General features: G+C 38.2%; 4 protein-coding genes across 7 annotated transcripts; 1 reads left to right on the top strand and 3 right to left on the bottom strand.

The window, feature by feature from the left end:
- Nucleotides 1-1,443: 1,443 nt before the first annotated feature.
- LOC137728653 (subtilisin-like protease SBT5.4) lies at nucleotides 1,444-5,048 on the bottom strand. The gene is made up of 11 exons (XM_068467380.1): nucleotides 4,965-5,048; nucleotides 4,761-4,870; nucleotides 4,550-4,647; nucleotides 4,249-4,413; nucleotides 3,999-4,104; nucleotides 3,232-3,769; nucleotides 2,986-3,080; nucleotides 2,648-2,893; nucleotides 2,440-2,554; nucleotides 2,099-2,312; nucleotides 1,444-2,000 (listed from the first exon to the last, which is right to left on the bottom strand). The coding sequence occupies exons 1-11, from the start codon at nucleotides 5,046-5,048 to the stop codon at nucleotides 1,444-1,446; spliced, it is 2,328 nt and encodes a 775-aa protein (XP_068323481.1).
- Nucleotides 5,049-13,693: 8,645 nt separating this feature from the next.
- LOC137728988 (glucan endo-1,3-beta-glucosidase 5-like) lies at nucleotides 13,694-16,025 on the top strand. The gene is made up of 3 exons (XM_068467804.1): nucleotides 13,694-13,766; nucleotides 13,848-14,190; nucleotides 14,789-16,025. The coding sequence occupies exons 1-3, from the start codon at nucleotides 13,757-13,759 to the stop codon at nucleotides 15,921-15,923; spliced, it is 1,488 nt and encodes a 495-aa protein (XP_068323905.1). The 5' UTR covers nucleotides 13,694-13,756; the 3' UTR covers nucleotides 15,924-16,025.
- A 57-nt stretch (nucleotides 16,026-16,082) lies between these two features.
- LOC137728989 (uncharacterized protein At4g26485-like) lies at nucleotides 16,083-17,422 on the bottom strand. The gene is made up of 3 exons (XM_068467806.1): nucleotides 17,090-17,422; nucleotides 16,788-16,986; nucleotides 16,083-16,642 (listed from the first exon to the last, which is right to left on the bottom strand). Exons 1-3 carry the CDS (start codon nucleotides 17,316-17,318, stop codon nucleotides 16,357-16,359), a joined length of 714 nt encoding a protein of 237 aa, XP_068323907.1. The 5' UTR covers nucleotides 17,319-17,422; the 3' UTR covers nucleotides 16,083-16,356.
- Nucleotides 17,423-18,404: 982 nt separating this feature from the next.
- Nucleotides 18,405-21,761, bottom strand: LOC137728930 (DNA-directed RNA polymerases IV and V subunit 4-like). 4 transcript variants are annotated; one of them, XM_068467739.1, is made up of 11 exons: nucleotides 21,622-21,757; nucleotides 21,391-21,517; nucleotides 21,237-21,296; nucleotides 21,039-21,104; nucleotides 20,839-20,925; nucleotides 20,605-20,716; nucleotides 20,412-20,489; nucleotides 20,255-20,288; nucleotides 20,104-20,172; nucleotides 18,858-18,962; nucleotides 18,405-18,518 (listed from the first exon to the last, which is right to left on the bottom strand). In XM_068467739.1, the coding sequence occupies exons 2-10, from the start codon at nucleotides 21,464-21,466 to the stop codon at nucleotides 18,888-18,890; spliced, it is 657 nt and encodes a 218-aa protein (XP_068323840.1). In that variant the 5' UTR covers nucleotides 21,467-21,517; nucleotides 21,622-21,757; the 3' UTR covers nucleotides 18,405-18,518; nucleotides 18,858-18,887. The 4 variants fall into 4 exon arrangements, with proteins under 4 accessions (XP_068323840.1, XP_068323841.1, XP_068323838.1 ...); XM_068467740.1 differs by having other exon boundaries at nucleotides 18,503-18,767; nucleotides 21,391-21,474; nucleotides 21,622-21,761; XM_068467737.1 differs by having other exon boundaries at nucleotides 18,503-18,767.
- Between the last annotated feature and the right edge of the window lie 1,665 nt (nucleotides 21,762-23,426).

The following is a 23,426-nucleotide window of genomic DNA, read 5'->3' as shown; positions in this document are numbered from 1 at the left end:
TTAGTTAAATTTCATAATTTGAGGGACATTAAATGCATAAATACATGATATAAATATCTTAAATAATGCTAAGGACCTCGATCAAAATATTTAAACAAACAAAGTTTTAATCTAACAATTAACTTAATAAGGGACCGGAACCAAAATGACCCTTTATTTTTTTTCCTCTCCTTTCAAAAACTTAAGCGCATTAAATAGGTTGAATAAGAGATTTACAAGATATCAATAAATTTTAAACTCATTGAAATTTTCATTAGAAATTCAAGCGCTTCACAGAAAGTGTTTCTTCAAGAAACATTTGATAAGTGCTTTCCTAAAGTGTTCTATGAGAAATAAGCAATTCTTAGTCTAATATCATATGCAGTCATAAACACTTTTGGCTGTCAAAAAGTGTTTTAAGCCCTTCTAAAGTAAACCCCGACTCAGATTGGATTGTATAAGATAAACTCGCTAAATTTAAGGCATATTAAAACAAGAAATGGAGACCAACTTCCAAATTTTATCGAAATTAATATGGAAGATAAATTAGTCACAAAGAAAACTTATATCATATAGTAAGATATCAACACTTTATAACTCATCCATCTAATTCCATCAACTCAAACAAAATGTGAAAGTCGACTTTATTTTATAGTTTAACATACCTTGAATATAGTGAGTTGTCCAATTTAATCCTAATTAAGCACCAAAAAATTGCCTAAGATTTGAATCCTAAATTAGGAGCCTCCACCAAATGCAATCGACTCAATATTACCCTCCAAGTACACGTTGTGTGCCAAATGAAATAATAACTCACTATATTCAAGGATTGTGGTAGCAAAAATAAGATTTTTGTATTTAGCTTAAACATAAAATATGAAACTTATTCCTTCTAATTTCAACAAGGGATAAGTTCATTTTATCTCTAATCCTTTTCAATCCTCTAAAAATGAGAACTCATTCACCTCTGATTTCAATTAAATGATCAAATTAATTTTTATAGTTATCCAATCCACTCCAAGCCAACAGATATGTAATGTACTTAATTTGTGACGGCTAGAATCAGCCACTGCTAGTGCTCTCGTGCACAATAATTAATGCTGCATCATTATTTAATTAAATCTTTAATTTATTCCTCGAATTGAAGAAAATAAGATACGTATAATGAAGAAAGAATATTATTCAAGTGAAAAAGAAGGAAGTTAATTTGATAAGATAGGAGGGATGGATCCCCGGGAACAAATAGCATGTGAATTCTTGACCTAGCAGCTAATTAAATTGAATTCAATCATCCCTTGCAGGCTGGGCTGTAATAAATTAGAGCTAGCAAGAAGATAAAGGGGAAGATTATAAAGCTTAAATACAACGATCTTTTAAAAGACTAGATTCCTAGGTAACTAGCTTAATTAATGTGAGAGTTCATGCTGATGATGAGCTGACTACGTACTTAATTATCATGTTAAACTAAACAGCAGCTGCTGAAGCAACTACGATTGGACTCCTGACGTAGTGCTTGCCATCCGACCAGGTAAGCCCTCCAAATACATAATCCCCCTTAGCTACTCCACCTCTCTTAGGCTTCGCCTTCAGTGTCACCCTAAAGCTCTTCTCTTCCCCAACACTTTTAAACCTCAAGACATTAGGCTCAACACTCACTGAAATTCCATTTGCTCGTTTAATACGAACTGCATAGGTACCCGGAGAACCAACATTCTTGAGTCTTCTAGTCACTGTGACTGAACCAGACAATCGAGGGACTGATATCGAAGGGTAATTGAAGTCCAGAAGACTGGCTGACTCGGGGCATTTGTAGTTAGGACCCTCAGAAAAGAGTTGAATCGTTGTCTTGTTATAGCCAATGGCACAAAGAAAGTCCAAGTAATCATTGGCAGTTAGGTCATAGATCAGGCCAGGATCCATGACACGATTTGGTCGTATATGGCCAGAGCCATAGCTGAATGGCGTTGCCTCAACAAATGATGCATTCATCATTGGATTCACAGTGTTGTCCCTCGTTCTTGCTGTGGAAAAATATAGAAGAACAAGTTCAGACACAATTACAGTCGTGTGCAGAAAAGTTAGAAAACAAAAAAAAATCAAGTGTAATGATGATGATCACCGGTTGTCATGATTGCTGATCTAATTGCAGATGGACTCCAGTGAGGGTAGAGTGTCTTGAGAAGTCCTACGACTCCAGAAACATGAGGGCAAGACATGGAGGTGCCAGATTCCGTGTTAAACGGAACCCTGCGCTTGTCAAAGTCTTGATCTGTAGGGCTGGTTGCTTGGGTGTATGCAGCTATGATATTTACACCAGGAGCGGTGACATCAGGCTGATGAGAATTAATAGACAGTGAAATAAACCAAAGATAATCAGTTTGTCAAAGATTTTTAGCTGCGTATGTACGTGGAAGGAAAACTGTATAAATATCATTTAGTACATAAAGACTCAAGGCAAACCTTGAGGATCTCAGGAGTGATAGTGTTGGGGCCCTGAGAGGAGAATGAAGCCATGAATGGAGCAGGTTTTGTGTTCAGCTTTGCAGTTGGGGGCGTTATAAATCCAAGTGGATCGCTTTAAAATAATGTACAACAATTTAAATGAGAAAATCAACAAATAAAGCAATACATAAATTAAGATCAAGATTCCAAAGAGAGAGAGAGATACTCTGTAGAATTGATGTAGTTAAAGACAGCAATCCCATCTGTATAATTGATTTGTGATGCTGGTAGTACGTGAGGATCAGCGATGAGTTCATTGCCACTGGCCTCATCATTGCAAAGAATCATCCCTACTGCTCCAGCTAGTGATGCTTGTTGACCCTTGTCTACTCTTGCACTTAGTCCCCTAAGACAGGCCAAAATCTTACCCTTCACCTTCTTTGGGTCCAATGATCCTCCTAAACAAAGCATGCTGCATGGCGCTGAACGAGTATTACAACTTATTTTAAGGTTGATGTAAATATAGGATAGCTTTTAAAAGAATTAAGGTTGATTCATTCTTACGCATCCTTAGCAGAAGCATTAGCTGCTTTAGCTTGTGCACCGGTTATAAGTGGATAAAATATGTCATCTGGTAAAGGCTTTGAAAGGCTCGTTCCCTGGTACATATTACAAACTAATTAATCATGTGCACATCGACCATGAATGAAAATTTGATCACTCTTTAGGCGCGTTTCTCGCTGTCTAGAAATATTGAAATTGATCAATAGAGATAAGTGAGTTGATGGATGGTGCATTCTTAGTACGTACCTTGAGACGCATCCCATTTCGGAGTTCAATCATAGTTTCAAACTCTCGATCCAAAGTACTTGCTCCCACGGTTATCATCCAAGGTGCAACATTTGAGACAGTTCCAGCAGCAGGACCAGAGTTTCCTGCAGAGCATACAACAACGATACCATTCTTGACAGCATGGAAGGCACCAATGGAAACGCCATCTCTAAAGTAATCGGAAGGGTCTCCACCAAGCGAGATTGAAAGCACATCAACCCCATCATGTATTGCTGCATCAAAGGCTGCCATGATATCTGCATCAAAGCATTCACTGCCATTGATGGGTGGCCAGCAAACTTTGTAAGCAGCAACACGGGCTTTTGGAGAGCCACCTTTGGCAGTTCCATTCCCCAGACCAAACACATTGGCTCCAGGAACAAAGTTGCCACCTGCAGTGGATAAAGTGTGAGAACCATGACCTTCATGGTCTCGCACACTGTTTAAGGAGGACTTGACTGGTACCCCTGCATATGCAGCATATCCTTTGTTGAAGTACCTTGTGCCTATAAGCTTCCTGCAGTGGTATGCATGTATATGAAAATATGATCCATAGTGCCGGGACTAATTAATCACCAAATCCAATAATCAAAAAGAAAATTTGCCAAAGACTTAACTATCAGTAGTAAAACTGATCTGTCTGCATTGTGTCATATCATATGAATGGTTGACTGGTTAGCACTTTAGGCTATGAGACCCAGCCAGCCACCAAAGAAAGAAAAGAAAAGCAACTTAAGGAAGGAAACCTGTTGCAAACAAATCCGGTAGTGTGATTCTGGCAGATTCCTTTCCACTTTGATGGAACGGGTCCAATCCCTTTGTCACTAAAGCTCTCTGATTCGGGCCAAACACCTAACACAATCATAACATCATCCTAATACTCAGAATAATAATCGTGAAAAATTAACAAAAATCCAGTAACATTAATCAATCGGAGAATTAAAAACAAAGAAATGAAGGCTGTGCTGCTGAAGAAAGAAGGAAAAAGGTTATTACCAGTGTCAAGATTCCCAATGATTGTATCTTCACCAAATCTGGCCTTCTTCCATAAGGAACTGGGGTGGATTACGCCGTCCTTTTCAAGCAACATAAAGTCCCATGAGTGAGTAGTGTGCAATTTTCTTCCTTGGTTTAAGAAAACCGACACAACTTTTGGATGCTCTACATTTCGTTAGCACATCATATATCAGTATGTATGAACTATATAGCATGCATCACTAATTGATTGACATAAAACTAGTACCAAAAAAAGAAAAATAATTGATACAAGTGTTTAGAGATTGATTGATGTTCATACTTGCGATTTGAGCCGCCTGTTCCTCTTCAAGGGTGGTAGCAAAACCATTGATATGTCTTTTGTACGAGTAAATAATTGCTTCTTTCGCTTTCTCGGTACTGCACATGCACGTAAGTATAAACGATATAATTACAATAATTAACAAGAAACCATGGACGGACGGGACATGCATTGCAGAAATGCTTGTATATATGTGTGTGTGTGTATACACCTTCCGAGGAATGATCCGAGGAACTCATGATGAGAATGAGTGACGCGATGAAGATCAGCTTCTGAGACTTGTGGAGCATGTGCATGCGATCCCAGGTACACTATATACGACTACGTACAAATATATACCATCATAAAGAAAACATGATTAATTTTCCAACTTTCAGGAGAAAATCAGCATGCATATATACAAGTATGGTTTTACCTTTTTTATTGCGAAGGCGGGAACTTGAAACAGAGAAGATATAACGAAGAACTGGAGCAAAAACGAAACCTTTCCAAACCACATTTTTGCTTTGTCAACGGTTGGGTTGCTGTTCACTCTCACTTTCTCTCGCTCTCTGGTGTCAATATGTTATCAAATATTCTGACGGAAATTTATTAAGGGCAAAAGCAAAGCAAAACAAGAGGAAGAGGTGTGTTTCTGAGTGATTAGGATATATATACACATAAATAGCAGATATACCATGTTCTGTTAGAATTAAGATTACGACAGCGGAAGGAAATTAATTAAAAGACCTACATCAAAACAATCCCTTCATTGCCAAAACTCTTCTTTTTCGTATTTCTTTTTCGGTTACAATGCCAAACTCTTCCGCTAGTAAAGAGTTTCATTGTATTTTTCAAATAACGAATATCTTGTAACAAATTTTAACCCATCTTTTGAACTTTTGAACTGGATATGTAGCATGATTACAACAGAAAATGACAACCAATCGTAGACTAGGACTACTTGTAGAGGTCCTCAAGTCCCTTGAATCATATATTCATCAACATCGAAATTTGCTCCTTTTTTCTTGTGGTTTAGTACGTTCGAAATTCTAAACGGGTACATTGATTTCTTAGGTTGATTTTCTGTTTTTTTTTTTTTTTTTTTTTTTTGTTTTTTTTGTTTTTGTTTTTCATATCATAATATCATGTAAAATGTTATGTTTTCCAAATTTCAACAAAATTGAGATGTGACTCGACAAAATATTTGAAGTTGAAAAATTGAATTGTTATTGAGATGTGACTCGACAAGTAAGCCACTCGATATTGCTTATCTGGAGTCAAGTGAATTCATAGGGCCATTAGATCTTGGATATTGCTTAATATTCAAATGAAAAAGTTGAAAAATTAAATTGTTATTGAGCGTTACTAAGCCCACTTCATTATACTATTTTCTCACCCACATTACAATCTTCCCCATCATAAAATGTTAAAATTTATATACTATTTCTTCACCTACTATTATTTTTAAAATACCCTCTTATAATTAAAATTATAAACTTGTCTCCTAGAAAAAAGAATATAAACAAATAAATAAATAAAACTAAAATTAAGGACATGATCTTGCTAAACGAACTTATGAGTGCAGATATAATCCTTAAGGAATTGCCGTAGTGCCACCCACCAATTTATATTTGTGTCCTTCAGCAATCTGATATTATGATTTGAGGAACTTGGATTTGCTTAGGAAAGATAATGGTACTAATTGGTTTTAATTGATTCGATGTATAGTTTTTTTATTCTTAGTTCAAAGGCTTATTATATTAGAATCCCAAATATTGTTGAATACACCCCACATACTTAATACATCTCACATTTACTTTTTCAATTAAAAGTTATCTTTATACACCCCCACGTACTTTCCCTTAATACCCTCACACCCCGCACTCTCAACATACACCCCACATTTTTTTACCTACACTCCACTTCACCTTTTTTCTTTTTTTTTTACACAATGAAACCGGAAGAAGAATGTGAGGTTGATAGAACGCATCCATGACTCATTGGATTGAAGAATTTCATTGTATGTACAAAACAACCAATCATATGTGCATCTGTGAGAGCTTTTGGTATCACAGCCCCAAAAAGGCGAGTAGCTTGACTTGGACGCTTCTCTCCTTCCCTTCCTATTTGGGTGGAATTTGAGTCGTCATAACGAGAATCCGCAAGTTCTAAGTCCCGTGAAAATCGTCATAACAAGGCAGATTTGTTGATTTCATACATAGATGAAGCTGTAGTGGTACGGTGAATGAAAATCAGGAGCCTATTGATCAATATCCCTAGGCTTTAAAGTTGTGATCAACGTGTTTGTAGTTTCATTGATTTATGTTTTGTACTACAATAGAGGATGAGATTGGTTTTGAGAGTTGAAGAAAAATAATTGTAAGATATACATGTTAAAGTTGTGATTTGGGGTGTATTTAGATTTTTTATTTAACTTTATGAGGTTAAAATTGTCATTGCATATTAGATATATAAGTGATTTAATATTGAATTTTAATGTGGAGTGTATTCAACATTATGTGGGGAGTTAATAAAAAAAACCTAGTTCAAATCACAATTTCATTTTGGGAGGGAGGTTTTGTCTTCAGTTTTTCTGGGTACTGGGTAGTACAGAGAAGAAGAGTGGTGGTGGTGGTGGAGAGGCAACGTAGGAAGGGGGAGGGCCTGGTTGGGATGAAAAGCTTTCAGTTTTTTCTATTTTTTCAATTGGAGGATATTATTGAAATTTAAAGTACAAAAAATACCAATGGGTGAACTTAGAAATTTGGTGGTCACATCTAGAAAAGCTCAACAAAAACACTTTATTTATATATTGCTTTATGTCCTTCTATCTAATTTTACAATAGAGAAATATGACATTAAAATTTTGATTAAAAGGTGAGCAAGATAATAAGACATTAAAATGGACATCGCACTCTTGTTATTTTCCTACTCACTATTATTTCTAAAATAACCTCGAATATTATATTTCCCCACCCACTATTATTCCTAAAAATTAAAATGTTATTTCCCCAATAATGAAGTCTCTTCCGACGATAATCTACCAACAAATAGATGACCCTCCAAATGTTATGTTGTTGTGTGATTCTGCATTCTAATAACTACCATAAATGTGATGACCCGTCCCTAATTTTCTATCTAATTTCTTTCCGACTATGTAAATTGTCTATTATGCCCTTGTAGGCAAGTGATGTCGACGTGTTTATATTGCTTTTATTTTATACCTTGCTATCGCTTTTAAATTGTACATGTTGTTGCAAGAGTACGAGAATTTTTATTAGTGTGAAAACACTATTTCGGATAGATTTTCGATTCTCTTTTCTGTACAAAATCTAAACCTTATCCTTGGTCTTCTTTAAAGCCAACCCGTGCACTCCCCATTATTTCACTCCCTCACCAATCAACTCCCTCAAATCTCTCACGAATCCCATCAATTCCCTCCTCACGACACTGTAACATCCCACATTGCCCAGGGGAGTGGATCATGTGATCCTTATATGTATATTCTCATCCCTACCTAGCACGAGACCTTTTGGGAGCTCATTGGCTTCGGGTTCTGTAGGAACTCCGAAGTTAAGCGAGAAAGGGGCCAGAGCATTCCCAATATGGGTGACCCACTGGGAAGTTGCTCGTGAGTTCCCAGAAACAAAACCGTGAAGGCGTGATCGGGGCCCAAAGCAGACAATATCATGCTACGGTGGAGTTGAGCCCGGGATGTGGTGGGGGCTCGGGCCGGGATGTAACAATTTGGTATCAGAGCCTAACCTTGGGCGTGGTGTGTCGACGAGGACGTCGGGCCCTTAAGGGGGATGGATTGTAACATCCTACATCGTACAGGGGAGTGGATCATGTGATCTTTATATGTATGTATATTCTCATCCCTATCTAACATGAGGCCTTTTGGGAGCTCACTGGCTTCAAGTTCCGTAGGAACTTCGAAGTTAAGCGAGAAAGGGGCCAAAGCATTCCCATGATGGGTGACCCACTATGAAGTCGATCGTGAGTTCCCAGAAACAAAACCAAGAGGGCGTGGTCGGGATGCAAAACAGACAATATCATGCTACGGTGGAGTTGAGCCTAGGATGTTGTGGGGGCCCGGGCCAGGATGTGACAGGCACCCAATCAGAAAAGCAAAAGAAAAAGCTCTATTTCTCTTTCTTCCTTCTCTCTCCTTCCCGAAGCTCTCTTTCTCTGCAACTGCAATGAACGAGCACCAAAGCTTGTAGATTGAGCTTAAAAACCTCACCATTATGTTCATCTCATCTTCATAAACTCAACCATACCAACCAACCTTAGTTTGACCAAGTTTTGGGCGTTGAACTCAGAAGGTCCGAACTTAGTGAGTTTGAGTTCATCAAATTTCAGGCCGAGTTAAGGAGTTTTGAAGCTCGAGGAAGCTTTCCCACAACTTCCTGAGACCTCTAGGACAATTTTGAAGAAGCTTTGATGTCGAAACAACCGAGTTTCGAGGAGTTCACTTTTGGTCGGAACTTTCGAGGTGATTTCCGACCACCTCCGTCCACTTTTTGAACTCCAAAAAGGTATAACGCGATTCTACTCTTTATAAGTTTCAAATCCATATAAAGTAGGTTGAAAATGGTTGAGAAATGAAAAGGTTATGCAAGTTTGAAATTTTTCCAGAAACCGACAAGATTTGAGTTGCAGACGGCGACGCCGGCGGCAGAGGACGACAGAGCTCGCCGAAGAAGACAAGGAACATTTCGTCAAAGTTGACGGAATATTCTAACGACATCAGGTAACGCCGTTAATCTCTGTTAAGGTTTTAACAAAATATTCCCAACGGAGTCAGTCACACTGACTGCACGTGCCTATGAGTGGGGTCACGTCTGGCCATGCCTTGGCCGGCGCATGAGGGCGCGTGCGAGGTCCAAAAATTTATCTCAAAAATTGTGTAGGTTCATGACGTCGAGTAGATTGATTTCATGTATTTAAACCCTAGGTTTAAGCAAACTATGAGGGTTTTATTTAAGTTTCTGTATATGTGCTTTAATTAATTCTATTATAGTTATTTCACATATAAGGGAAATGTTTCCCGAAGATGTATGGGGCCATGCTAGACTTGGGGGCTACGACCCTGCGACGTACTTGTGAGTGGGCAGTTTATTTTGTACCTATACTTATTTATAGTTTCCCTAAATGCGTAGTTACTTCACTTTTATGCTTATATTGCCAAGTATTCGTTATTGTGATATTAAATGTGATAAATGCTGCTATATGGTTAGGATATTACTGTCATGACATTCATACATATTTGTACATGCTCATATTGCTGCACCGGTGTTAGTACTCACCCCAGGGCCAAGACTAGTCCTTCACGTGTATATTCACATCACACCATTTGCTTACCTTGGATCCAAGTTAGGTGCCAGTCCTATTGGGCATATTGCATTAGGCAATCCAACTTGTATGTGACCGTGCTTCTGCACTAGCCTTGACGTGATTGTAGTACTAGAGCGTATTGATTACACCCAGTCCTGTTTATATCAGAGATCATCTATTCGAACTCATGTGTCAGCTTATACATGATACAGGGGGTCCCCGCAAATGTAACATATAACTTGTACTGCACATTGGTGGCGCATGCATTCAGCATTCCACGGAATCATGACAGAGTATATACTGGATTTGTGTCTGGCCCCATCAACGGAAACTATGCTTACATTCAACTAGAAGTGGTTGCCAAGGCTAAAAATGAAGTTGACAAGAGAAACGGCCACAAACGGGCCTGGGTTAGGCCATCTCTAATGGAGATGGATATAGGGCCATATGTCAAGTTTTAGTCCGAAATGCCATAAAACCCAACTCTAATGAAAGGTTGGGCCAAAAACAATTAGGACCCACCAGGCCAAGGATAGCCAAAAGGCTATCGAGCTGGGCACATTGAGCCCTCCCAGTAGCCTGTTTAGGAGCCCCTAACCAACAATTAGCTGACGCCAGCTGACATCAGTAACAACGGCTAGCTAACATCATCTAGCCGTTATAATTTTTTTCTTTTTTTAAGGACAAAATAAAAAAAAATTTAATTTTAATTTTTTTTCTTATAAATACCCAAGTCATTTCTACACCATTTCTCACATCCTTTTCACACTTTCATACTATCTTATATCACTCGAAAATCCTATCCGAAAAATTATTAAGATTACATAAAAATAAGAAATATATAGAGTTGCTCATTTAGCGACACATGTCACTCGAAATCCTATCCGAAAAAATATTGAGATTACATAAAGATAAGAAATTTGCAGGCTTATTCAGTGAGCGACAAGTGACACTCAAAATATGTCTTCATAACCCTATTTTAATATGGTAATAATTCAATTAACCAATAAGTTAAAGAACAAACTTAAAAATAATAAATTATTGAGGGGCTAAAATGTGACATCCCACATCACCCAGGGGAGTGATCCTTATATGTATATTCTCATCTCTACCTAGCACGAGGCCTTTTGGGAGCTCCCTAGCTTCGGATTCCGTAGGAACTCCGAAGTTAAGCGAGAAAGGGGCTTTAGCAATCCCATGATAGGTGACCCACTGGGAAGTTGCTCGTGAGTTCCCAAAAACAAAACCGTGAGGGAATGGTAAGCCCAAAGCGGACAATATCGTGCTACGATGGAGTCGGGTCTGGGAAGTGATCCGCCCCGGGGCCGGGATGTGACAATTGGTATCAGAGCTAATCCCTGGCCGGAAGTGTGCCGACGAGGATGTCGGGCCCCTAAGGGGGTGGATTGTAACATCCCACATTGCCCAGGGGAGTGATCCTTAAATGTATATTCTCATCCCTACCCAGCACGAGGCCTTTTGGGAGCTCACTGGCTTCAGAGTTCATCAGAACTCCGAAGTTAAGCGAGAAGGGGGCTTGAGCAATCCCATGATGGGTGACCCACTGAGAAGTTGCTCGTGAGTTCCCAAAAACAAAACCGTGAGGGAATGGTAAGCCCAAAGCGGACAATATCGTGCTACAGTGGTGGAGCGGGCCCGGGAAGTGATCCGCCCCGGGCCGGGATGTGACATAAAACATAACCCTTTTCAGTTGGAGTTGATATATAAATATAGTTTGGTATTGTTCATTTAAAAATAATTTTTTGCAAAGCTATAATTTTGGATGGGCTATGTTTAGCCATTTTGGTTGGAAATGACCTTAAATGGTCACCAACTAGCCTGATTTTCGTATATTGCAACAACGACTAAAATCAACCGTGCATGCTTGCACCATAAAACAAAAGTCATACTTGTCTTCTTCCTCTGAGAAATTTTTCAGTGTGCTTAGAACAAGGAATGAACACGGGCTGATACACTATATGTAATCATATAAGTGGGAAATTTTTTTATTTTTCAAGTGTCTCTCTACATGTATAATGACCGTACTAACCTGTATTTCGTCCACATTAAAAAATCTCTCATCCAGATCAATCAGGTTTTGATAGTGATCTACAGTTTGATGTTTCCAACAGTAACTAATTAATTATTTATCTCTGCTGATACTGTTTTTTTTATAGCTGTGTCGTTTTTGTGATGGATCAGCTTTCCCTCAAGGGATTTTTGCTTGAAACTTTCATTAATTTGAGGTTGTTAATTTGGTGTTCCGGCCGGGTTCTCTTCTTCTTAAAAAAAAAAAAAAAAAAAAAAAAAAAAACCTCTTAACATGTTTGAAGGAATGATATATATATATGATAATATTACTTCTCTCTCTTTAATATATAAAGAAAAAACAAATCACCAATTGCTTTTGAGCCTTTCTCTATCAGTCAATCACCGTAACTGGTGGCCGGGGAATGAAATCTTAATTCTCGTTTAGCATTTGCAACTTTACGGGGCCTAATTTGTCTCCAGAACATATAAAGTAGCTCAAGAGATAAAAAGAGAGAAATATTCTAGACCGAAATAATTAACCTCCACTAGCTGCTACCTTTAGAATCAGGATGGTAACTGAGACCCGTATTTTAAAATTTGTAATTCCACTATCAATTTCGAGCTATGCAAGTATTTTTCTTTTATTTATGTTTTTGTTTTGCATAAAACTTTCTTAATAAATACATTAGGGACTCAAAATATGATAACACTGTGTCTAAAGATTTTATAACATTTTCTTTAGTAGTCATGAAAGATTTCTTGCGAAAACTCAAGGGTCACATTTTTTTTTTTTTTATAACAATCAATTTTGGGAATTTCTACAAAAAATTATTTTCATGCAAGTTTTGCCACATTTCAAGCTTCGTAATAATCATGTGGAACATTTTGGAGATTTTTGGACCCCTAACTATCACTTCTAAGCTGCATTATGAAAATAGTTTTCCATTTTCTAATTTATAAATTCATAAAAGATGCTCCGAGGACTAAAAAAAAATTGTAATACTTTGAGTGGGACATCCTACTAACCTAAGTAATTTAAGCATGCTTAAGGTGGCCTCACAACACCCGCAGATAATAAATTTCAAATGTACTACTTAATTGAAAGTCTACACTACCAGGGTTTTTTATTTTTATTTTTTATTTTTTTATTTATATATATATGTGTGTGTGTGTATATATATATATATTTTTTTTTTTTTAAGGGGGACAATTGATGATAAATCACGGTTATCCACTTACAGAGACATTTCAGCCTCCCACTGACCACAAGTTTGTTTTTCACACCAGCAGCGGGTATCGAATTCGAGACCTCCAATTTTTAATTTTAAAGAAACCTCGTAATCTGTCATTTACCACTAGACCATAAACTCGTAGTTTTTACACTACCAGGCCCGGTACTACACAAATTGTTAAATCCTCGCTACATCGTTTTCTTCACATGGCACATTAGGCATCTGCGTTAGGTGGTTGGTTTTACTTGTCATTTTGAATATTTTCATTTACAAATATAACACCACCGAAAGTTGAAGGTTGTGGACACGGTGGCATCCAGAGAGCGTTTGCCACTTTGCAGTCGGCGGTGGCACACTGGCTGCCGACCAGTGGAGGAGGGTATCTAGGTAATTTCAAAAAGTGCAACATCAACATCAGCATTGCTATTTATATCTATCTAGTATCATGGCAGCTTCAACTTTACTCTCTTATCCGTGATCTGTTGCATTCTCCCACTCTCTCTCTTAATATATATCTAGAAGTACCAGCTAATAACAACGTAGAGCGAAAAATAAACTCACAACCACCTACAATACAACACACTCTCAGACTCTCAGTCTCTGCCTAGCAGATATTGAGTTAATGAACCCAGGTGGGGAATGAATGAATGAATAATCTGGTTCATAATTGTTGGGGTTTGATCAGATTGTTTATTAATCTGACAAAATGTTAGAAGCCAGGAGGAAATGGAGTTGGGCATTTGCAGCAGCTCTGCTTTCTCTAGTGGTGGTTTGGAGGGCGGAGTCAGCCATAGGAGTGAACTGGGGCAGTGTGTCCTTCCACAAGCTCAAGCCTTCCGCGGTGGTGGATCTCATGAAAGACAACAAGATATCAAAGGTGAAGCTTTTCGATGCCGACCCAGATTCTCTTCGGGCTCTCATGGGCAGCGGCATCCAGGTCATGGTTGGCATCCCCAATGAGATGTTGGCCGCCTTGAGCTCTTCCACCGACTCCTCTGATTTGTGGGTTCGCCAGAATGTGTCCAGATATATGGTTAAAAATGGTGCCGATATCAGGTGAGGCCGAGGCCCCTCCTCCTCCTCTTCTTCTTCTTCTTCTTTTTCCGTATGCTTCTTTCATTGTGTGTTTATTGCAATTGTTACTGAGAAACGGTTGGAGAATAAAAGGAAACAACTTTTTACTTGTGTGGCTTTCACTGGTTAATAAAGGGCAGATGGTATGTTTTTGCCACCCACCATCCCTTGATATTAATGGATATTCTTTTTCAGCATATTTTGTTAAGTTATAATCATGATCTTATATCATATTACATTCTCTTCTTCTTGTCAAGTGATGAGCTGAATCTGTGCTATGCTGCCTGTGAGATATGAGCCAAAAGAGAATGTATTTATTTATGTTTAATTTCCTACAAGATACTGGCCTGTTAGGTTATTTATTTATTTATTTATGTTTTTCAAAATTTTCAACAAGATATTATCTAATATTAGAGAGAAACCAGTTCGATATAACAACCAGTTTGTTGCCAAAACTTTGCTTCTTTCACTTGATCACCATGCTAGTCCATGAATCAAATCCTTCTTCTGCGTCTGTTTATATGTTAAGTTGTTGCTTTTGCATCCACATCTAGACTTATTTCCTTATGACCAATGACAGGTATATTGCAGTAGGAAATGAGCCCTTCCTTACAAGTTACTCCGGCCAGTTTCAGTCTTATGTCATGCCTACACTGCTCAATCTACAACAGTCCTTGGCTAAAGTGAATCTTGCAGGCTACGTCAAGTTAGTCGTCCCTTGCAATGCCGATGCTTATGAGTCCTCCCTTCCTTCTCAAGGGGCATTTCGACCTGAACTCACTCAAATTATGACTCAAGTTGTTTCCTTTCTCAATTCAAATGGTTCTCCTTTTGTAGTCAATATCTACCCATTTCTAAGTCTCTATGGAAGCTCAGATTTTCCTCAAGACTATGCATTCTTTGAGGGGACTAGCCATCCTGTTACAGATGGGTCCAATGTTTACTCCAATGCATTTGACGGAAACTTCGACACGCTAGTCGCCGCCCTCAGCAAGCTTGGATATGGTCAGATGCCCATAATCATTGGGGAGGTGGGTTGGCCCACAGACGGAGCCATCAATGCAAATCTCACTGCTGCCAGGGTATTCAACCAAGGTCTCATAAATCATGTGCTGAGTAACAGAGGAACCCCTCTAAGACCAGGAGCCCCTCCCGTGGATATATATATTTTCAGTCTGCTTGATGAAGGGGCAAAGAGCACACTTCCAGGAAACTTTGAAAGGCACTGGGGGATCTTTTCCTTTGATGGCCAGGCTAAATATCCGTTGAAACTCGGTTTGGGCAGCACAGGATTGAAAAATGCAAGGAATATTGAGTATCTCCCGTCTAGGTGGTGTGTGGCAAAGCCGTCTGGAGATTTGTCTGATGTGGCGAACCACATGAAACTCGCGTGTAGTGTTGCAGATTGCACCACACTCGCCTATGGGGGGTCATGCAACGGAATTGGAGCAAGGGGAAACATCTCATATGCGTTCAACAGTTACTATCAGCTGCAAATGCAGAATGAACGGAGCTGTGATTTTGACGGGCTTGGTATGGTCACTTTCCAAGACCCTTCGGTTGGTGAATGCAGGTTTCTTGTTGGCGTTACTGACACTACGTCCAGACCTAGATCTAGATATAGTACTAGTTCTAGTTCTTGTTATCAACTAAACCGGAGGTGGATCATTGTGTGGATGTTGATTTCATGGGGAGCTTGGGGTTTTGTAATGTGAAAAGAGGTTTCTCAAGTGGGTTTTTCAGGGTCCCCTCTTCTGAAGCAGCTTGTAATATTTAAGACTAAGCGTAGGTGAATACTAGTGTAGTGTAGATTATTCCCTCATTTAGTTGGGGGGGGTGGGTGTGTAATTCAGGTATTATCATCATGTAAGACATTTGTATTGAGGTACCGTAACTTAACTTATATATAATTTAATTTATAGTAAAGAAAATAGAGTTGACTTGATACGGACATCAGAAAGAATGTCACTCTTTCCTTCGACATTACATGCATCCTGCTCAATCAGTCCTAGTGACAGACAGGGAGTAGACAGACAGACACGGACACGGGCATCAGAAGCAATATTATGTTAACAGCGGGGCAGGGCAGCCAACACCATTGAAAATTTGAGACATTAGAATGGAGATATGATGATGAAGGCTGATTAATCAAGGCAGCCTGATTTTGAACATGTAAGTAGTGCAATCGCCAAGGTGGAAGGGGGCGTCGGAATGGATGCCGTGGCCTCTCTTGTTGTGGTAGCCGGGATAGTCGTCCATGCAGAAGGGCACAGATCGATCGATTTGCAGGCCAATCTTGTGTGCCTTCCTGACCAAATCCCATTCGTTGTAAGGATGACCCTCTTTGTGGGTTATGTGAATCTCTCCTCCACCCTCTTTTCTCAGGAGTAATTTGGCATTTTTGAAGAAACCCTTCACCAATCTCTTGTTCAACCTCATAATCATAATCATAATCATAATCACAATCACAATCAAAATCAAAGATCAAATCAAACACGATCATCATCAAATCAAATCAAATCAAATAATGATGAGATGATAATAAAAAAAAACAAGACAATAAGTAAAGAGATACATACTGGATCTGACAGAAGCTATCCTCGCGGAAGAGAAAGCCAACATGAGGGAAGTTGTAGACGATGCGGTCAAACCTCTGAGTGGCGAGGAAGAAGTGTTGGCTCATAAGCTGGGCGTCCACTCCGTAAATCACGATGCATCCCCTTTCTTCAAGCTTCCTTACATTCTCTATGGCGTTGCTGTACTTACCAGCGATCTTCTCTGCAAAAACAAGTAGTCAACAAAAATGGTAAACACTTGAATTGAATTGAATTGAATGGTGGTAAAAGTAAAACAAGAGTAGGAAGAGGACGGAGGTAGTAACCCTGGGAATCGAGAGAAGTGGCAACCATGTTGCGGGCAGATCCAAAGCGAGTGGCCAAAGAAAGAGAGAAGGAGAAGTCTCCTTCGCCCACCAGCAATATCCTCTGCCCAGACGAATAGTGCTTTCTCCATTTCTCTTCTGAATCCGATTCTTCTTCGTCTTCTTCTTCTTCTTCTGTTTCTACGTCTGCTTCCCTCTGTTCCTTGTAATCTTCTTCCTTTTTTCCCATTCTCTCTGAGGAATCAATTACCACACAGATGCTGTTCGTTTATTTGCCCAGAAAAAAGAAGATAGAGAATATGGACTTTCTCACTTCCCAACTCCACTGCACTTTCGGTCTTTCTCGTTCTTTTTGGTTGAAAAATGTCATTAACATTCCAAAAATCTTATCCTATATTTCTGTATTTTTCTTTTTAAATATAAAATGTTTAGAATGTAAAATGAGAATTTTTAAGTGCCAATAACAATTCTCTTTTCTTTTTCCCTTTGTTTCTTTTTTTGGCATATTGTTCTTCCATCTCGTCAAAAGTTCAAATACCCACCTCAAATCCTAGCAAAAGAGAGTCTACAGCCGCGAATTATCTCTTAGTGTTGATTTTTTTTTTTTTTTTCAAAATTAAAAGGGGAACAAATGATGACAAACCACAAAACCTTGCAATCTGCCATTTACAACCACACTACTAACTCATGGTTATCATGTTAATTAATGTTCTTATTTTATATTAGTAACACATCACATCATCTATAAATTTGATTTAAAAAGTTTGTCTACATAATAAAAAGTGATTGGGCCTAATTAAGAAAAACAACTTACATAAAATGTATTCACAATAACATTAAACCAAGATGCCAAACGGCGATAAAATCCTTTTAAACAAGTTCTCTTGATCAAGAAATTAAGTTGGGCATTGCATTTAACCAAACAACAAATTTGGGTCAAGGAATTGACCATATGGTATTTCCGTACGACCAAGTTTGTTTTGAGTTTGATGCTATGATACAACACAAGGAGAAAAAGGTGTAAAAATCACTGTTCAACCAAGTCTTGTAATAGTAGACCCCTGTTTAGTTTGACTTATGATTCTATTTGATTTATTTAACCCAATGATTGAAAATAAAAACAAATGTTTGCGAAGCTAGAGAAAATGTAAGAAACACTTCCATGTATTATAAAGCCTCAAGGCAACAAAATCCGAGCTGTTTGAGTGACTTTCATCATACTTTCCATTGGGAGATGCACCAAAGGAAGCCTCTTTTATTCATAAAAATTCATTATTTTCTTCAAAACAAGTCACAAACACCATCCCCCTTGCGCAAATTGAGTAAATTTAAGTACGATGCATCAATTGCTTCTTTCTTCTTCTTTTTTTTGTGTTTCCAAATCCTTTTTTTCCTTCATTCCGTCAAGAAATCAGCCAACGATCTCTCTCTACTTGTATTAATGTCAAACTCATTCAATCATCCAGTAAACTTCATATTCATCAAAGCACAAAATAGAAGAAAACTACTGCTGATAACCAAGCCTAAGGAGAGGCCATGGAAAGGATTTCCGCAGCATCTCAAATTCCATAAAGGTCATATACAAAACCCAACGACCATTAACAAGGATGATTGTTAATGCCGTGAAAAGTCCGTAACGCAAAATCCCTCCATTATAGTGTCATTTGCACCTAGCAGCCTGTACCAGTTTACATAATACCCAACTAATCATTCCGCATACAAGACAGGAAGACAAGGCCAATTAAGGTTGAGATGAAAATTAATATACCTTACCAAGGATTCTCATGTAACGAGGTTCTTATGTTGCCTTTTTAAACCTCGTCAGCTCACTTAAAACATCTTTGAGTGGTTGGCTGAGCGTGCTTCTTTTAGCCTGGAGGAAAAACATATATGTTGAAGTGATTGGAAAAGCAAAGATAGTATAGACTTAGGTCAAGGGAAAATTGGCAACCCCAAATAGCTTCGGGCAAGGATGCTTGAAACACAAATGCAGATAAAAAGTCAGGTAGGCAGAAAACTAAGAAGTCAATTCAGTAGCTTAACAGTTCCATTGGCAACCTAATAGTTCCGCACTATAATAGGCAGCCAGAAAGAAGAGGGAATTTGGGGAAATGAAAATATCAAAGAGATCAACAAAAGGGGAGTTACGAGTCCTAGCCCTCAAGGATCAAGAAATAATATCCATTCCCATAAGAGAAATTGGAGCATTGGTCCCCAAATTTTAGACAAATGGCAGCTTTGGTTCGTGAATTAAAAATTCAAGAGTGTTGGTCCCTAAACTTGTTACAATGTGGAGCAACGGTCCTTTTGAGTAATCCCATTAGACCTTCCATCCCTTATTTTCCCCTTTAAACCTTTTATGTTGGATGAAAGTTCTAACGGAGTTCCCCAAAAGGACTATTGCTCCACACTGTGACAAGTTCAAGGACCAATACTCACAGATTTTTAGTTTAGGGACCAAAACTCCAGTTGGGCAAACGTCCAAGGATAAATGCTCCAATTTTCTCTGCCTACAATGGCATGTTTACTTCCCCCTAAAACATGGGTTTTGGAATTATTCCAATTCTGGAACCCATGTGTTAGTAACATACATGGAATAGAAAATAGTATGGGTTCCACACTAAAATCTATAACCCAATGCCTGAAAAATCAGAATCAGATCGACTCAGAGGAAAGGGAGGGGGTGCAGTTGATCCCACACCATCCCTTCTTTCCTTTCCCCGATTCATGACTTTCCCCATTCGAAGTGAGTAACACAGCAACAGATTGGAAGATATCAATTTTGGAATAGAAATTAATCCAAGGAGTAAATACCACATATATCTTTTTCAGCTTTTACATCAAACACAAGCAAACCTCTGACAAAATTAGAAAAAGAATTGAGTTATTCCTGACTAGAACTAAAATTGAAATAGAAAAGAACATCAGGATGCTTAAATTACAATTTCTATCTAGATTATTCAATTTGGCCCAAAACAGAAAAATGCAACATTTTATTAGGAACAATATCATACCTTCAAGGATGGTACTAAAGCAAAAACTTCATCTGTGGTTTCTGGACAAACATTGGCAATCACACATATCTGTGGCAAAAATAAAAAATAATAAAAATCAGGGACCAGTCCTTAAATTTTAAGAACTAATACAGAAGTTTGAGATTATAACCTCGCCATCTTTGACACCATATTTTTTTAGTGTCCTGATATTCAAGTTAAGGGTTCAAAGCAGAGAAAATGCTTGTATACACACGTATAAACATCAAGAAACAAATCAAGCATACTAAAACATGCACACACACACGCGCTGAGCAAATCAAGGATACTCAAGAATGTGTCTCGCAGACTGGGGATGAATATAACGGCTGGAGCTGTTTGCGTACTGCAGTCCCTTGTCGAATGATCTGAAAACAAAACCATTTAGGACATTTCATATACAGAAAATTAACATCAACTGTTATAATAAACTATTTTCTCAATCACCATTCTTTCATTGAGATGATAAAACTTGATTCTTACACAGGGATTTTAATAGTAGGATCTTTTGACAACATGACCATCTGCTCCTGGATGCCTTGTAATATATCGGCAGCCTCACAATCCATCATACATTTGGCACTCTTTGGAAGTTCTGCATGTATCAACAAAACTGACAACATTATAGTGCTTAACAACAAAGATTATTTTCAATGTCTGAGACTGAGCTGTACTCTTATCTTAAGTATTTGATATACAAAATATCAAAGTGCTCACCCTGCTCAATTTTGAGCTCCAGTGGCTGTGGTTCTTTCTTTCTACCATTTCCGATGGTGTCTCCTTTCCCCCCTTTGCCCCAATCAGCTTAAAAATCACAGTTTGCAAAAGAAAGAGAGAAATATAATAAAATCGAGATCTTTGACTTCAAATATGAAAGTGATGAAAATGGAAATTCAGAATTTCAAATAATATTAAACCTTTCCCTGAAGCAGCAGATCGGCTATCAAATTTTGACGAAAAGTGTGATTTGGGTTCCCGGGAACCTATAAATACAAGAACAAACATTTCAGATGTTGAAAATCGAAGACGATAAGCACATGCATGACACACAAGATCCGCTGACTAAAATGTGAGACTAATTTAATAGGAACAGATAGAGTTTAGAGAAACCGTACCTTCAGAATCGAACTGAACTCGTCTTCCCTTCTTGGACTTTGTTGAGCTATCATCCTTACCTACACAAACCGATGGAATGCGATTACCTCATTTCTTTTACAAACAAAAAACACCCGATAAAAAAATGTCCAAGATAGTTACGAAAGAGCAGACCATCCTTTGTGGTAGGAGGGGTAGATTTCAGCGAAGATTTAGGCAAAGAAAACCCCTTTCCTCCTTTCTCCGACATCACCACCACTGAATGTAGCAAATTAACACCCTTTACAAACTATTATATTCACTGTGTAAAATTAAAACCTCACAAGGTTAAAAATTAAAAATTAAATGAAGAGCGAGAGAGTGAAAAAAGAACCCTAATCCAATCCCTGAAAAAGGAAAACCCACATTTTAAACAGAATCCGTGGAAGTGTACCACCGGGGAGGGGGGGAGGGAGGGAGGGAGGGAGTGAGCGAGCGAGCGAGCAAAGGAAGTCAGCGGCGGAAAGGGGAGGACCGCAAGTGGCTTCAGAAGTGCTAAAACTCTTAATTCGGGGGTTTGATTTGTTGATCTTCTTCGCTGGCTTTATGTTTCCTACTTGGTTTTCACCCTGCCTGTCCTGCACTGAGGGCTGAGGGCCTGTTTGGGAGTGTGGTGATTAAAAAAAAAGTTACTATGAAAAAAAGCTATGAAAATTTTTGGTGTTTGGTAAACTTTGAAAAACAGCTTTGTTTCAAAGTTGAGGGTGAAAAAAAGCCCAAAACCAGGAGATGACAAGAAGCTGCAATTTGCAGCTTCCAAAAGCAGCTTATTTTCACCCACACACGGGTGAACAGTGTACAGATTTAATGAAATATGAATAACCCAAAACTGCCCTCCCTTTCCCTTCACCTACGCTCTCACCTTTCCAGAGCTCTCTCGCAAGCTCTGAGGTCTCTCTCGTTCTCTCGTTCTCTCGTTCTTTCGTTCCAAAAACTAGCGAACTCGTTCTCTCGTTCTCCAGGTTTCTCCAGGTAAGCTTCTCATTTATTTGTTTGGATTTTTCAAATTAGGGATGGGGAGATTAGGGAAAGAGGGGTGGGAAGAGCAAAGGGATGAGGGTATGGGTGTCGGGAAAAACAATTGGGGATGGAGGGTGGGGAAAAATTAATTGGGGAAGGTGATATGGTTTGTGGAAAAAATTCTTCTGTACCAGAACCTATCAGATAACATGAACAAAACATAAGGCTTCAGACAAATACTAGGCAAGAATTGAAATCAAACGTACTATATTTTTCACATAATCCACATTTCTACAATAACTATTTCCGACCCAATTCAGGAAAACAATAAAAAATTAGAATTTAACCATTGGAAATACAAATTTTAAGATGTCCGATGCCGCATTCCTAATTTTCCCAGAAGCCAAACAGAAAATAGTAGGGATTGAATTAAAACAGAAGAAATATAGACAGATACACATATATGTATATATGTATAGTAAAGGGTATGAATAGAACAGAAAATTGGTTCACCGAATCTCCTTCGCGCGGGGTAGAGGTAATAGAAGAAGCCATGGTAGTACTGGAAACGCACTGAAAGTCTGAAACGACTGGAGACAGGCGCACGCCTGAAGCTTTTGGATACCGGTTGGGTCTTTTAACCGGTCCGAAAATTGGTTGGGTCCACTAGTTAGAGTGCTGACGCAAACCATTTGGATTTGGCCTAGCAGCCTCTAGGATCCAAGATAAGAAGATATTTATAGGTTATTTCTTGATATATTTATATATATATATATATATATATATATATGTGTGTGTGTGTATTTATATGTATGTATATATTCAAACTGTGAACCCAATTTGTGATGTAATGTATTTGTAGTTGTATGTGGATCATTTATCGGTTATTTCTTGGTTATATTACAATATCATTTGTTCGTGTTTTAATATATATATATATATATATGTATACTAATTAATATTTAAGATAAAGTTTATAAATATTTTTCTTCTAAAAATAAAATATATTTAGTAATTCACTTTTATTTGTTAAAAAAATTAAATTAATAGCACATCTAGTAATATACCCTTTTTGGTCATTTCACACAGTCACAGTTGTTTTACAAAAAAGTTTACCAAACACTATGATACTGCTTTTTTTTCCAAAAGCACTTTTACAAAAAAGTTTACCAAACACTTTGCTGGCTTTATTTCACAGCCGCTTATTCTCA

This window comes from Pyrus communis, chromosome 3, assembly GCF_963583255.1.
Source record: "Pyrus communis chromosome 3, drPyrComm1.1, whole genome shotgun sequence".
NCBI classification, from domain to species: domain Eukaryota; kingdom Viridiplantae; phylum Streptophyta; class Magnoliopsida; order Rosales; family Rosaceae; genus Pyrus; species Pyrus communis.
Note: the sequence above shows the minus strand (reverse complement) of the source record. Positions and strands in the feature narration are given on the sequence as shown.

Coding starts and splice junctions, on each gene's coding strand:
- LOC137728930 (XM_068467740.1), bottom strand. CDS start 21,466: ATGTCGGAGAAAGGAGGAAAGGGGTTTTCTTTGCCTAAATCTTCGCTG. Junction 21,105..21,236: donor AGTTCAGTTCGATTCTGAAG/GTACGGTTTCTC, acceptor TTGTATTTATAG/GTTCCCGGGAACCCAAATCA. Junction 20,173..20,254: donor ATGGTGTCAAAGATGGCGAG/GTTATAATCTCA, acceptor TTTTTGCCACAG/ATATGTGTGATTGCCAATGT.
- LOC137728989 (XM_068467806.1), bottom strand. CDS start 17,318: ATGGGAAAAAAGGAAGAAGATTACAAGGAACAGAGGGAAGCAGACGTA. Junction 16,987..17,089: donor CACTTCTCTCGATTCCCAGG/GTTACTACCTCC, acceptor TTGTTTTTGCAG/AGAAGATCGCTGGTAAGTAC. Junction 16,643..16,787: donor GATAGCTTCTGTCAGATCCA/GTATGTATCTCT, acceptor TATGATTATGAG/GTTGAACAAGAGATTGGTGA.
- LOC137728653 (XM_068467380.1), bottom strand. CDS start 5,048: ATGTGGTTTGGAAAGGTTTCGTTTTTGCTCCAGTTCTTCGTTATATCT. Junction 4,648..4,760: donor CTCGGATCATTCCTCGGAAG/GTGTATACACAC, acceptor GTGCATGTGCAG/TACCGAGAAAGCGAAAGAAG. Junction 3,081..3,231: donor GAAATGGGATGCGTCTCAAG/GTACGTACTAAG, acceptor AATATGTACCAG/GGAACGAGCCTTTCAAAGCC.
- LOC137728988 (XM_068467804.1), top strand. Junction 14,191..14,788: donor AAAAATGGTGCCGATATCAG/GTGAGGCCGAGG, acceptor GACCAATGACAG/GTATATTGCAGTAGGAAATG.